Source organism: Pimephales promelas, chromosome 20 (assembly GCF_988280905.1).
Source record: "Pimephales promelas chromosome 20, fPimPro1.hap1.1, whole genome shotgun sequence".
Classification (NCBI taxonomy): Eukaryota; Metazoa; Chordata; class Actinopteri; order Cypriniformes; family Leuciscidae; genus Pimephales; species Pimephales promelas.
Genome location: NC_142788.1, coordinates 947,224 through 960,950, shown reverse-complemented (window position 1 = coordinate 960,950; position 13,727 = coordinate 947,224). Strand labels below are relative to the sequence as shown.

General features: G+C 41.2%; 2 protein-coding genes across 5 annotated transcripts in view; one reads left to right on the top strand and one right to left on the bottom strand.

Annotated features, from left to right (window-relative positions):
• The window catches only part of syn2a (synapsin IIa), a 49,871-nt gene extending 40,702 nt beyond the window's left edge, over positions 1-9,169 (top strand). Inside the window, 8 exon segments of the mRNA XM_039671349.2 lie at positions 4,253-4,409; positions 5,368-5,457; positions 5,554-5,616; positions 5,701-5,843; positions 5,938-6,012; positions 6,085-6,187; positions 6,325-6,462; positions 8,408-9,169. Of these exon segments, the coding sequence (XP_039527283.2) occupies positions 4,253-4,409; positions 5,368-5,457; positions 5,554-5,616; positions 5,701-5,843; positions 5,938-6,012; positions 6,085-6,187; positions 6,325-6,462; positions 8,408-8,542 (904 nt within the window). The 3' untranslated portion in view covers positions 8,543-9,169.
• Positions 9,170-12,397: 3,228 nt separating this feature from the next.
• Positions 12,398-13,727, bottom strand: part of raf1a (Raf-1 proto-oncogene, serine/threonine kinase a) — a 31,219-nt gene continuing 29,889 nt past the window's right edge. For all 4 annotated transcript variants that reach the window (XM_039671302.2, XM_039671301.2, XM_039671304.2 and 1 more), the window contains one exon: positions 12,398-12,839. In XM_039671302.2, the coding sequence (XP_039527236.2) occupies positions 12,726-12,839 (114 nt within the window). In that variant the 3' untranslated portion in view covers positions 12,398-12,725. The remainder of the gene's footprint in view (positions 12,840-13,727) is intronic.

Genomic DNA, 13,727 nt, shown 5'->3' with positions numbered 1-13,727 from the left:
ACCAAGACAATGCTTCTGTTTGCACAAATGGCCCATGAATTCACGTCAAGTCTTCAGACACATATACAAAACACTGTCTAAAATGACTATAATGATTATGTGAGAGTATAGATTATTATTTTTCTGACATCTTTTCTCTGTGAGATTTAAATGTGCAATTGCGAGTTATTGGGAAAAAAGACAATTCTGACTTTATAACCAGTGTTGGGAGTAACGCATTACAAAGGTAATACATTACAGTAACACATTACTTTTTGCTGTAACGCAGTAGTGTAAGGCATTACTAATCAATTTTCAGTAATATTTTACTCGTTACATGTTCAGTGAGGCTTGTATTACAGTTGTATTACAGTGTATTGTCTGCTTTTACTTCTTAAAGGCAACAGACTATGTGAAAGTTTTAAAGCAGTCTTTTAGTGCCAGTTCAGAGCGGTCGCGTCTGTAACATTGTTTTTTCCTCATAAATGCGAACACGAAAACTAAAATAAAATGAATATTTTAAGTTCTATGGAGACTGGAGAGCCAACCCTTCCTCATCCGATTTGCACAGTGTAATTAACAGAATTACAAAAAATATATTTTGCCTCCTATTTTTTTGTCACGCATGAATGTGTGTCTTTTCCCTAATATTAAAAATAAAACAGACTGATATTTGTCTAATGTCTGGAGTCCTTTAAGGAAGTAGCCTATTTTCAATACATGTATTTTCTGAGAATTTTTATTTCAAGTTTCGACTGCAAATGTCATGTCCATAATGCTGGACTTCCCCAATTTTAAATAATTTATCCTCAACTAGTTTTGTGGTGTAGGTCTACGTATTTTATAATGTTAACTTTAAATAATACTAATAGCCTAGTTTAAAGATAAGGCAGCATTGGATCTGGACGCAAGGAGAATAACGCTGGGAGTTGGAAAAGGTGTGTCGCGATTCTGTAGGTTCGTGGATCTGAGTCGTGTGGCGAATCGCGATTTCGGTTTCATATTGCATATCGTTACAGCCCAAAAGTTAAGTTCTACGAGTAACTCAAAAGTAATACATGAGTAATGTAACGCATTACAATTCTGGGACAGTAATATTGTAAGGTAATGAATTACTTTTAAATAACAGTAACAAGTAATACCTAATGTATTACAGTTTGGAAGTAACTTGCACAACACTGTTTATAACACACAATTGTGACTTTATATCATGCAATTCTGACTTTACTCCTCGCAATCGTGAGAAAAAGTTTTTAGTTTTTATTCTGTGGCAGAAACAGGCCTCTATAGAGAGCCGCTAATGAGATATAGGTTTCTCTTTATAAACGATCTGCACATTTGTAAAGCATGCACTCGTAGGCGGCGGGAGAAACAGCGGTCGCTCCACAGTTCAGGCTGTTTCACAAGCTGGACTGGATTTAAGCATAACTTTTAATCCCCCCAGTGCAAACTACACACATAAGGCACGTAATTCACTTCACTTGCTTTGCCATAGTTCTAGCAAGCAGTCTTCAGAGATAGATGCTCTTTAATGGGTCAATATGGGGCAGTGAGAGCACCACTAAACCTCAAGATGATCATTTACCCTCCATAAACCGTTCTTGTTCCCAGATCCAGCCTCGTGGCCCTGCTTTCATCCAATAGTTCCCGCAGGAAGCATAAAAACAGGCAATTTGCCACAATTTCCCCATCCAGACTGGCCCGTCTGTATCTCTGAAACGGTGTTTGTATCATGGAACTGAACCATTCGACTCACTTCTCCCTATACTAATCAGGAGAGCGGGAAACACGAGCAACTGGAGTTCAAGCAGGCAGAAATCGATGTAATGAAAAGGTAACGACATTGTCTGTGATAAAGAATATCTCTGATCAGCCGGGTGATATTCAGTCTCGATGTTGAATAACACCGGACGTGTTTTGCATTTAAAGGGACACAAAAAATGGCGTGTTTTTGCTCGCCCTCAAAAAGTGCTATAAATCTGTGGGGTATTTTGAGCTAACACTTCACACACACACACTCTGGGGACGAGTGATTTAAAGTAGATGAGAGGATGGTGTGAGGATGCTCCCCATCTTCGTCCTCGTCTCCCCAGCCGCCTCCTCTCTGTGCTGAGGGAGATCCACGAGTCCTTGTTTCCTGACACCTCATGTAGGGAAAATAGAACAAATACAATGTTGGATAGTTTTCTCTATGCAAGTAACTCTTATTTTTTCTGTTTATGTCACAAATCGAGTCACATCTTTGGAGTTGTGATTGATGATCAGTTGAACTTCACAGAGCACATTGCTAGAACTACCTGGGGCCTCATTTATAAAACTTTGCGTAGGATTTGCATCAGAAGTGGCGTACGGGTGAAAAATAGGACGTGCGTACGCACAGAAATATTCGGATTTATAAAACCGTGCGCACGCACATCCTACGCATTTTTCCCTTCATAAATCACAATCAGTTCTAAATGTAGCGCAGCTTTTGCGGCTTCATGTCGCGCCCATAGTTGCCCATAAATAGTCGGTGAAACGCCCACAAGTTAATATTCATCGATTGCGAAATCATGGCAAACACAGAGAGGAATTAAAAAAAAAGGTAACTTCACTCAATGTGAAGTAGAAGTTATCGTTGGCGAGGTGGAAAAGAGGAGAAAATGTTGTTTGGGGGGCACAGCGTGGGCGTAACTAATGCCAAAAAGGCACTTGAGTGGCAAAAGGTTGCAGACGCCGTAAATGCTGTAGCATCACAACCTCTGACCGTAGCCGAAATAAAAAAGAAATGGTCGGACATCAAAGTCGAGGCAAAAAAGCGTCTAGTCATTAATTCAATTAGAGAGGTGGAGTTGGGCGAAATCAAGACTGTCCTAACTGAAATAAACTGCATAATGAGGGAATTCTTGAATAAATAATATATTTTTTCCACACCTTTTGTTGTGAAGATGATGCGTTCACTCCGAATCCTTCCATTAAATCGCCACATCTTCTAAGAGCTCAAGATCAGCCACTGTGCGTCATTATACGCATTGTGATGGGGCATTTTATTTACATCCATTTCATTTAAAGGATAATTTCGGTATTTAACACCTTGAGTCTATTTTGTAGTTTGTTTTGAATGAAATAGAGTGGTGGACTTAGAAAGTTTGACAATGGGTCCTGTCTCGACTTTTTGACTTTTTTAGAATCGCCTGTGACGGCTTTAGACTGGCTGTCTATGGGCATGCACAAACATGTCCTTAAAACAACCCTTAACATTCATTTTCAAAACTGTGCAACTCACCGAGTGGTTGGTGGTGTTCGTTGATGAATAAAAACAAATGTATCGGCGCAGTGTATGCTTTCAATCCGTATTGTTTGCTATAGTGGAATTATTTATTCAGATACCTCACAACCGCGTATAAACTTCCGCTCGATATTTGAGTCTGAAGCGTTAGCACACCCCCGACCACTTGATGGCGACAACCAGAACGCTGTACGGACACGGTGTCTAGCGCACCGGAAAAAAAGTCACAGACAGTCAAATATGGCAAGACGGAGAACCGAGCGAAAAGGCTACAACCAAATGTAAACAGACCCCTTTCCGTTCCCGGTAGCTAGCCTAGCGCAGTAATATCAACGAGCACAGGGTCCTCCAGCAGACATCAATGCGATTTTAAAAAATGACAAATAAAACACGACAGAAACGGTATTTCGCTACGCTACTTGTTTCAGAACATCAACGAACACCACCAACCACTCGGTGAGTTGCACAGTTTTGAAAATGAACGTTAAGGGTTGTTTTAAGGACATGTTTGTGCATGCCCATAGACACCCAGTCTAACGCTGTCAAAGTCAAAAAGTCGAGACAGGACCCATTGTCGAAATTTCTAAGTCCACCACTCTATTTCATTCAAAACAAACTACAAAATAGACTCAAGGTGTTAAATACCGCAATTGTCCTTTAACTGCTTCTATTGCTCTCCTAAATCTGAAAATCAGGATGCCTACTCATAAGAATAGACAAACTCACCTTGGCACGACTGGTTTCCATTCTTGCAAAAAGACACTCGCCCAGCCAAAAGCGGAGCAGGATTTACAGCACCGGCTGTTACAGGACGAGCTCAGTCTATAAATGGCAAAACGGTAAATACAATAATGCCCCGTGAGTGCAGTTTCCAAAATCTTCAGGGGAAGAGAAGAGTGCAGCAGGGACTCCCTGATCGCTGGCATGAACGGCCTTGTCAGTCTGACAGATGGGGCTTTGAACAAATGCATAACTGCAGTTCCTTGTGTCTGTATGTCCCTACAGGTCATTCAAGCCCGACTTTGTCCTGGTCCGACAACATGCTTTCAGCATGACTGAGAACGAGGACTTCCGTAACTTAATCATCGGACTACAGTACGCTGGGATCCCCAGCATCAACTCCCTGGAGTCCATCTACAACCTCTGTGACAAACCCTGGGCCGTAAGTTTGAGTAACTTATTTAACCTTTATTTAACCAGGAAAGAAGACTCACTGAGATTTCAATCTCTTTTACGAGTTTACATAAAAGTTACGACATACATAAACATACAACTGGTTAAAAACATTTACACACCATTAATTTACTAAAAATTTTAATTGACTACAAGACACCAAATTTTTTAATTTCATCTCAGTCTGGAGAAGATTCCCATCCGAGGCATATTGGAGAGGTTTACCCAGCTCGGGTCTGGCACAAGGCACACACAGATTGTGGATCCATTTAGAGCGTAATGAGTAATTACCAGGCAGCAAAGATAAGATAACCCAATATAGCTCTGTAAATCAACAAATACCAGTGCATTTTTCTGCTAATATTCCACCAAGGCCAACCAACCATTTTGTATAGATCCCAATGGTGTGTTGAAAATCTACGGTCAGTTATGAATCTCAGAGCAATCCCAGACAGCAAACTGACATTGAATCAACGTGGAAACGACGTCTCTCATGACATTGAAACAACGTTGATTTTGCTCATCGAATTAACGTTGAACCAACGTCAGACGCGGCATTCTTCAAAGCTAAATGAAAATCGAAAATTGGTTTGCTTTCATAACGTTGAAACAACGCGTTGATTTCAAGTTGATTTTCCATTAGTTTTGAAAGAATGACGCGTCTGACGTTGGTTCAACGTTAATTCGATGAGCAAAACAATGTCAGATCAACGTTGTTTCGATGTCATATTGCCACGTTGATTCAATGTCAGTTTGCTATCTGGGTCATTATACTGGAAGGAAGGTCTGTAGTGGTTTATTACCAGTTAAGAACTTGATATTTTTGAGTTTGTTGATTTTTAGTTTGCTGAGCCTTTCTGGTCGCCACAGTACATTTATTTCTGTAGGTAATCTGACATGGCGTTTGATAGATATCTCCAACCTCATCTCTCTAAACTTATTTGCAGTTTGCATGTCTGATCAGCACACACAAGAGACTCGGACCGGAGAAATTCCCATTAATTGAACAGACGTTCTACCCCAACTATAAAGAAATGGTAAGAGATCGTTTCATTTTTTTCAGCAATGTGATCAAGTACTATAATCTGCATAATTAAATGAATAAATAATCTGTTTGTGCGAAAACAAACCAGGTGACCATGCCGGCATTCCCCGTTGTGGTGAAAATCGGGCACGCTCACTCTGGTGTGGGGAAGGTAACGCTGAAACTCAATGACTGTAGAAGAAGAGCTCTGTGATGGTGTAGTTCAGCATCTAATCTAATCGTATGTGTTGTTAAGGTGAAAGTGGAGAACCACACCAAGTTTCAGGACATCGCTAGTGTGGTGGCCATCACTCAGACATACAGCACATGCGAACCTTTCATCGAACCCAAGTATGACATCAGGATCCAGAAAATTGGAAATGATTACAAAGCTTACATGTGAGTAGAGATGCTGTTCTGTAGAGTTTCTGAACACATCTCAGATTCAGCTGATGCTGTTCTTGACAGATGAAGAATGCTCCTCGTTTCCTAGGAGGACGTCGGTGTCAGGTGACTGGAAGTCCAGCGCTGGCACTGCCATGGTGGAGCAGGTGGCCATGACAGACAGGTAACACACAAATACACACTTCTGTTAGCAGGTCTGCTTTAGCATGGCTAAGCACGTGGCGTTGTCTTGCAGGTATAAGCTTTGGGTCGACACCTGCTGCGAAATATTTGGAGGCCTTGAAATCTGTGCTGTAAAAGCCATTCATGGAAAAGATGGAAAAGATTACATTACCGAGGTATGTGCTGCACTTGAAATGGCTCGGAAGAGTTGCATACTAGTTGCACAGATGTGTACATTGTAGAGGTTTGTATCTTCAACCATTGTGTTTTACTCTTCATGTAAGATCACTGATACCTGTGTTTGTTTGGGTAGGTAATGGGTTCGTCTATGCCTTTAGAGGGGGACCATCAGGCTGAGGACCAGCAGCTCATAGCAGACATGGTCATCGCCAGAATGAATCATGTTAAGCCACAAAATCCCAAAAGACCAACTGCTACTCAACCAAAACAGGTACATGATGCAAGACAAAGCTGACCTACAAAAATAAAAACAGCCCTTTGTACTCATGTACCCTGACAACTCAAATATGTTGTTCATATAACAGGTGACAAAGACTTATTTAATTCAATATGCCTAAACAACTAAATGTTTTTTAGAATTTAGCAATGCAAGGAACAATATGTAGGGTTTCCCCCTGTTGTTTCAAAGCCTACGGAGGCAAATACACTCACCTGTTCAATTTCTCATTAATGCAATTATCTAATCAACCAATCACATGGCAGTTGCTTCAGTGCATTTAGGGGTGTGGTCCTGGTCAAGATAATCTCCTGAACTCCAAACTGAATGTCAGAATGGGAAAGAAAGGGGATTTCAGCAGTTTTGAGCGTGGCATGGTTGTTGGTGTCTGAGTATTTCACAATCTGCTCAGTTACTGGGATTTTCACACACAACCATTTCTAGGGTTTACAAAGAATGGAGTGAAAAGGGAAAAACATCCAGTATGGGTCAGTCCTGTGGGCCAAAATGCCTTGTTGATGCGAGAGGTCAGAGGAGAATGGGCCGACTGATTCAAGCTGATAGAAGAGCAACTTTGACTGAAATAACCACTCGTTACAACCGAGGTATGCAGACAACACACACAACCTTGAGGCGGATGGGCTACAACAGCAGAAGACCCCACCGGGTACCACTCATCTCCACTACACATAGGAGAAAGAGGCCACAATTTGCAAGAGCTCACCAAAACTGGACAGTTGAAGACTGGAGAAATGTTGCCTGGTCTGATGAGTCTGGATTTCTGTTGAGTCAGAATTTGGCGTAAACAGAATGAGAACATGGATCCATCATGCCTTGTTCCCACTGTTGGGCTGGTGGTGGTGGTGTAATGGTGTGGGGATGTTTTCTTGGCACACTTCAGGCCCCTTAGTGCCAATTGGGCATCGTTTAAACGCCACAGCCTACCTGAGCATTGTTTCTGACCATGTCCATCCCTTTATGGCCACCATATCCCCATCCTCTGATGGCTACTTCCAGCAGGATAATGACCATGTCACAAAGCTGGAATCATTTCAAACTGGTTTCTTGAACATGTCAATGAGTTGACTGTACTAAAATGGCCGCCACAGTCACCAGATCTCAACCCAATAGAGCGTCTTTGGGATGTGGTGGAACGGGAGCTTCATCCCACAAATCTCCATCAACTGCAAGATGCGATCCTATCAATATGGGCCAACATTTCTAAAGAATGCTTTCAGCACCTTGTTGAATCAATGCCACGGAGAATTAAGGCATCTCTGAAGGGGAAAGGGGGTCAAACACAGTATTAGTGTGTGTTCCTAATAATCCTTTAGGTGAGTGTATATTAGGCAAATATGAAATCTAAAAGGTGCAATGAGAGGCACATTTACCTCAAATGTACCTTACAAATCTCAAAATCGAATTAATTAATTAATGATCAACAAATATTAGCGAAGAAGAAATTTGAACTATGAACTGTATGTTAACATCCAACTAAAAACAAAATCTATGTTCAAGCTTCCTCACATTTGTTAGAAGAAGATTTTGCAAGTTGAATGTTTTCAAACTGACATTGAATCAACGTGGAAATATGACATCGAAACAACGTTGATCTGACATTGTTTTGCTCATCGAATTAACGTTGAACCAACGTCAGACGCGTCATTCTTTCAAAACCAACTTGAAATCAACGCGTTGTTTCAACGTTATGAAAGCAAACCAATTTTCGATTTTCATTTAGCTTTGAAGAATGCCGCGTCTGACGTTGGTTCAACGTTAATTCGATGAGCAAATCAACGTTGTTTCAATGTCATGAGAGACGTCGTTTCCACGTTGATTCAATGTCAGTTTGCTATCTGGGAAGTGTGTCAAGAAGCTGGGATGCCCTGTTGTGCACATCACATGTATGAGCAGACTTGTGTGTGTGTGTGTGTTTCAGGTCACTGTTGAAAAGGATGCGCTGGTTGAAGTGAAGAACGGGCCGCCGCAGAAAGCTCCTCCTCAAGGCTGTTTGCAGTATATCCTCGACTGTAATGGTGTTGCTGTGGGACCAAAGCTAGTGCAGGCAAACTAACACAACCATCAGAACTGCTGACAGGGTGTGTTCGAACATTCAAACAGTGGCCTGAGGTGCGGGTAAGAAGTGTTAGTTTGGGCCTGATCTGTCTTTCAGTGTGTACTGTGTAACGCTCACTGTCGTGCGCTTGTGACGGTTGCTTTTGTTTCTGTGTGAAGCGGTCTTCTCTTCAGGGTTGTTGTGTGTGGTGATACTGCAGATTGTGCCTAGTCCTCTTTCAATTGTACTTTATATATTTTTTCTTGTCTTATGTCTATGTTTCAGTAAATTGTGGACAAAGTGTGTGTGCGCGTGTGTACACGAAAGAAAGGAGACTATAAAACGTAAATGAATACTTTAATTGCATGATCGAAATTGTGTCATTGTGTGTTGAACGGTGAGGTGTGTGTTTTTCTTTTGTGATCACTGTTGAAATAATAGATATCATTCTTGCACTCTAGTATTGTAAATGTGTAATAAAATATGGTGAAATATATTTCCTACATTGAATGAAAGCTGTATTACTGGACATCTGTCATTTTTGGGTTGCAAAAATGTGAACAATTTGTTTCTTGTTAACAATATTAATGCAGAATAGCAAATTAAATACATAATAAGCAATAAAAATATAACTCTGAACAACCACTGATCACTCTTTTTTTTAACGAGATACACAAACCCTGTCACCAAAATCGTTGTTGTGATCTAAATTGTGATCTTAACCCCTGACTTATCAATGAAAACACTAAACAAAAATCTATAAAGGAACAAAATTATCACGTTTTGATTAATTTACAAAAACGCTTCATTTTAAAATATCCTTGTTGCAAGTAAAATGTTTTTTATCATATCATATCAGTGTACTCTACATAGTTATATGCAACATATCGTCGTCACGGTGTGACTCTGTTCTTGCTCATCATCGTCATCTTCTTTAGTGAACAGTCGTTATTCAGATGAAGTCACTTCAGTGTTGATTCGGTTCGGTTCAATAAGTTCATCAAACTGGAATGAGTTTATTTTCGCTATTCTGCAGAAAACAGCTCAGCTCAGTTCTTATATAATGGTGTCAGTGCCGTCAGATCAGTAATACTGTTGAACATGAAGTGTCCTCAACTAAGCAAACCAGAGCGACAGTGGCAAGAGCACACACTCCATCGGGAGACAGAATAGAGAAAACCCTTGGGAGAACCCAGACTCAGTCGGGGAACACTTCTCCTCTGGCCAATGAACCAACCGTGTATGATTATGATTCAGGCAGTAACACAGGTCAGAAATCAGACTGTGGATTGATATCGCTCACATCCAGCTCCTCCTGATTGAAGATTGGGATACATCACACATTTTCTGACATCCATGGTATCATCCAGAAAATTCTATCAATGCCAGATGAAAAGGTTAAAGTGGCGAAAATGGCGAAAATTTTCCCAATCAAATTCAAAACGCATGGATTGTTCCACTTGATCTGAAGTTTCATGTGAATGAACACTGGTAAACTGAAGCGCTTAGCTAGCTCTTTACTTTTCATAACCTTTGTTACTTTCATTAAACTATATAACGGACAGGTTTCTAAACAACACTGAACAAGACAACTAGGTTGTAATAATATACTATTTCTCATGTAAAACATGATGCATTAGATTCTTCTTCCATTTGTCACATACAAATTGTGAAAATTGGGACAAAGCGCCTGTCTCGTTAGCCACGACATAATCAATCAGAGGGACAAAGAAGCAAAATTCACGGTTCAATGTTGGACAGCGCAAGCCTGATGTCATCCTCCACCTGGAGCCGGTTCCTCCATGTCAACGGAAAGGTCTTTTCCTGGCAACCGAAGGGATCTGTGATCGGCAAATGACATGGAATCCTCACTGTAATAACGGCCGAATTGTTGTTTCAGTCCTTTAACATGCCGAGCTTCTGTTCATCAGTTGCTAAGTTGGGAAACATGTCAACATTTTTATTAATCAGCTGATCGAGTGCACGAATGCACTGACTTTCTCTGAAAGAAGCAAGATTTGGCATCTCTCCCTTGCATCAATGTCTTCAACAAATTCAACCAGCGGAAAAGATGTGAAACTGATCTAACCACAGGGGGCCGACCAGGTACTGCCAAAAGAAACGTCCACCTCTGAATGCAATTCATGCGACCTCTGGAGAGCCAGCGAACCTGGCTTACAGTACGTCAGATACAGTTTTGATGTATCTGACGTTAGCAGCTGTGCCAGTCGTCTCATCAAGCTTCAGGGTACAGTACTGGCTTTGCATGATGTTAGCTAGCAGTCACTCCCTAACGTCGCTTGCCATGTCAGATATGCGGTGGCTAACGGTGTCGTTAGAAAGAGGTGCTGAGACATTCTCTCCAAACATAGCAGGTGAGATCAGCACCTCAGCAATTGTGTGAGTTTCTCCTAATTTGGCAACTCGTAGCGAGACGTGGAAGGAGACCTGACACCTGTTAGGCGTGATGTGTGTTTGCTGATGTTGCGTTTCTGTTGTGTAAGGCAAGATAACTTCAATTTGAAAGAATCTAAGGGTTTGTCTTTGAGGGTCAGGTGTTTGGTTTCTAAATGCCATCATCTGCACATGTAACTCCCTGGAGCAGCGGGTCAGCGTCTGTCCCAGACACCGTACCGCCAGACTGAAGATAGCCAATGTCAGACTTTGCAACTGAGTTCTTGCATTTGTAGTGGGAACAATTCTTGAGTTGTGGAGTTGTTGAGGGTTCCGGCAGTGGCAAGGGGAAGTTATCTTTCTTCATGAGCACATGGATAGTTTGGTCAAGGCCTGGGCTCCTTGAGGCCACAACGAGCACCCAGGAGAAGTGAGGAAGTCGGAAGAGTGGGTGATTGGAGTTGTTGTTGGTTGGAGTCCTGGTTTTTAAAGGGATAGTTCACTTTGAAATTAATTTTTGATATGTTTTAGCTTACCTCAAGGGCATCCAAGATGTAGGTGTCTTTGTTTCCAGTATTTTCAATTTTGACATTTTTCAGTCAAACCGTTGTTGTCTATCAGTCATACACTGGAGGCTAAGGGGGTCCACCAAAGAGCAGCACAGAGAAGTCCAAATTAAACATGATTTAATGACTCGTAAATGTAAGTACACACTGATGGCCTAAGACACGAAACGAGCGGTTTGTGAGAGAAAACAAACAGTATTTATATCGTTTTACCTCTTTACCGCTCGTTTCGTGTCTTAGGTCATCAATGTGTACTTACATTTACGAGTCATTAAATCATGTTTAATTTGGACTTCTCTGTGCTGCTCTTTGGTGGACCTATAGCCTCCAGTGTATGACTGACAGACAACAACGGTTTGACTGAAAAATGTCAAAATTGAAAATACTGTAGAAACAAAGACACCTACATCTTGGATGCCCTTGAGGTGAGATAAAACATATCAAACATTAATTTCAAAGTGAACTATCCCTTTAACTCCTAAGATTGTCCTTGGCCCCTGCATGAGGCCATTTCTGGCTGGATCAAGGCCTGCTGGGCCCTCGGGCTCCCATGTATCAGCAGAAACAGTGTTTGGGGCTGGATAAGGTCACTGTGGACTGTCTCTAAAATAGCCTGAGAAAGGCTGTCTTGGAAATGTCTTTCTACTTGGAAAGCAATAAGATACAGAGTACTCGCATGATGCTCTGTCCTTTTCTTGGAAACATGTTGTGCCCTGTCCTGATCTCTCCGAGAACCGCTGCCCTGAGAACCACCAGAACCAATGAGAATTGTGGGATATATTTCAATATCTGTTGTGCTTCTTCAAAGCAGCTAAAAAAACAACTTAACAACTTACCTAAAAGAGCATAACTGTATGAAGCCTGTAATGGTTAAAAAAAACATTAACTCAGCATAAGACGACATACAGTGATAGAAAAGGGCATTTAACTTAATTTTATTAAAACAATTGATTAACAGTATGTACTCTATACATATCAAGAACACCTTCAAAATACTTGACATCACAAAACTGATCTCAAGTCGCGCCTTGAACACCACTCAATGGCAACTCAATACTGACTAAATTATGAAGCTCTTTGTGTGTACATAATACCGTATATAAACATCTTCACTCTTTGAGTATTAGGGCAACATCTTTTCAGACACATAAAAATTAGGGATTGTAGCAAATTTCTTATTTTCTAAAAGTCCCTGCATCTGTCCCAGAAAACAGCCTTGATTGTGAGAGCATCCGAAGTCTTCAAGCCACTGTCCTGATGTCCTCGCCGTGGGACGCTCGGTGCAGAGAGGGTTCAGACGTGCTGCGGTTGATCTTGGGTAGTGAGTGTTGCAGGAGCTCAATGGAGGACAGGATCTGTGGACACGGATGACAGGATACCAACCAGAATCCAGCATTGAACAGTGCTGTGACCATAGATATCCATAATAAAGGCTAGATGTCTCGTCCGTGCTGCTGGCCAATTGAGGTGGCGGCCATCTTGCCACAGTCAGCTCGCTCACTCGTAACACTGTTTCAATGGTGCATGTACTTTTTAAATAACCATTACTTGCTCAATTTTCTACCGATTTTCAAACGGTTTGGTTTGTTATAAATATCAGAGGTGTAGTTATGACACTGCATACTTATGAATAATAAGTGTATAAATAAATAACCATCCAGAATTATAGCTACGTTAATAACGTTTGGAACTAACCAAACCGTTTGTAAATCCGTCAAGATTTCAGCGAGATAAGAGTATGTGTGTTCGTGATGATCACTCATCTTACATCAGCTTGCCTGTGACAAGATGGCCGCCAGTGATGACGATAGAGACTCCATCGTAAGACATCTAGCCTTTATTATGGATATCTATGGCTGTGACACAAGCTAGGCTCAGCATGCAGTAAGTAAGGGATGATGTGCATCCAGCCGGTTATTCTCTCAGAATAAACCCGACGGGTGATCAGGATCCGGTTTTCATGAGCCTGAGGGGTTTATTCTGAGATAACACACACACACCTGAAGGGGTTTATTCTGAGATAACACACACACACCTGAAGGGGTTTATTCTGAGATTGAGTTAAGTTCCACATTTAGTGTTATTTATATTGTAGATATTTTTTTGTCAATTTGCTATAGACCTATAAATGTATTTTCTTGTTTGTTTTGTAATGCTTTTTTACATCTTGGCCAGGGGACTACAGATGAAAAATATGTAATTCTGGCTTTTTTAACCATGTTTGTTCATGCGTTTTGTGAAAT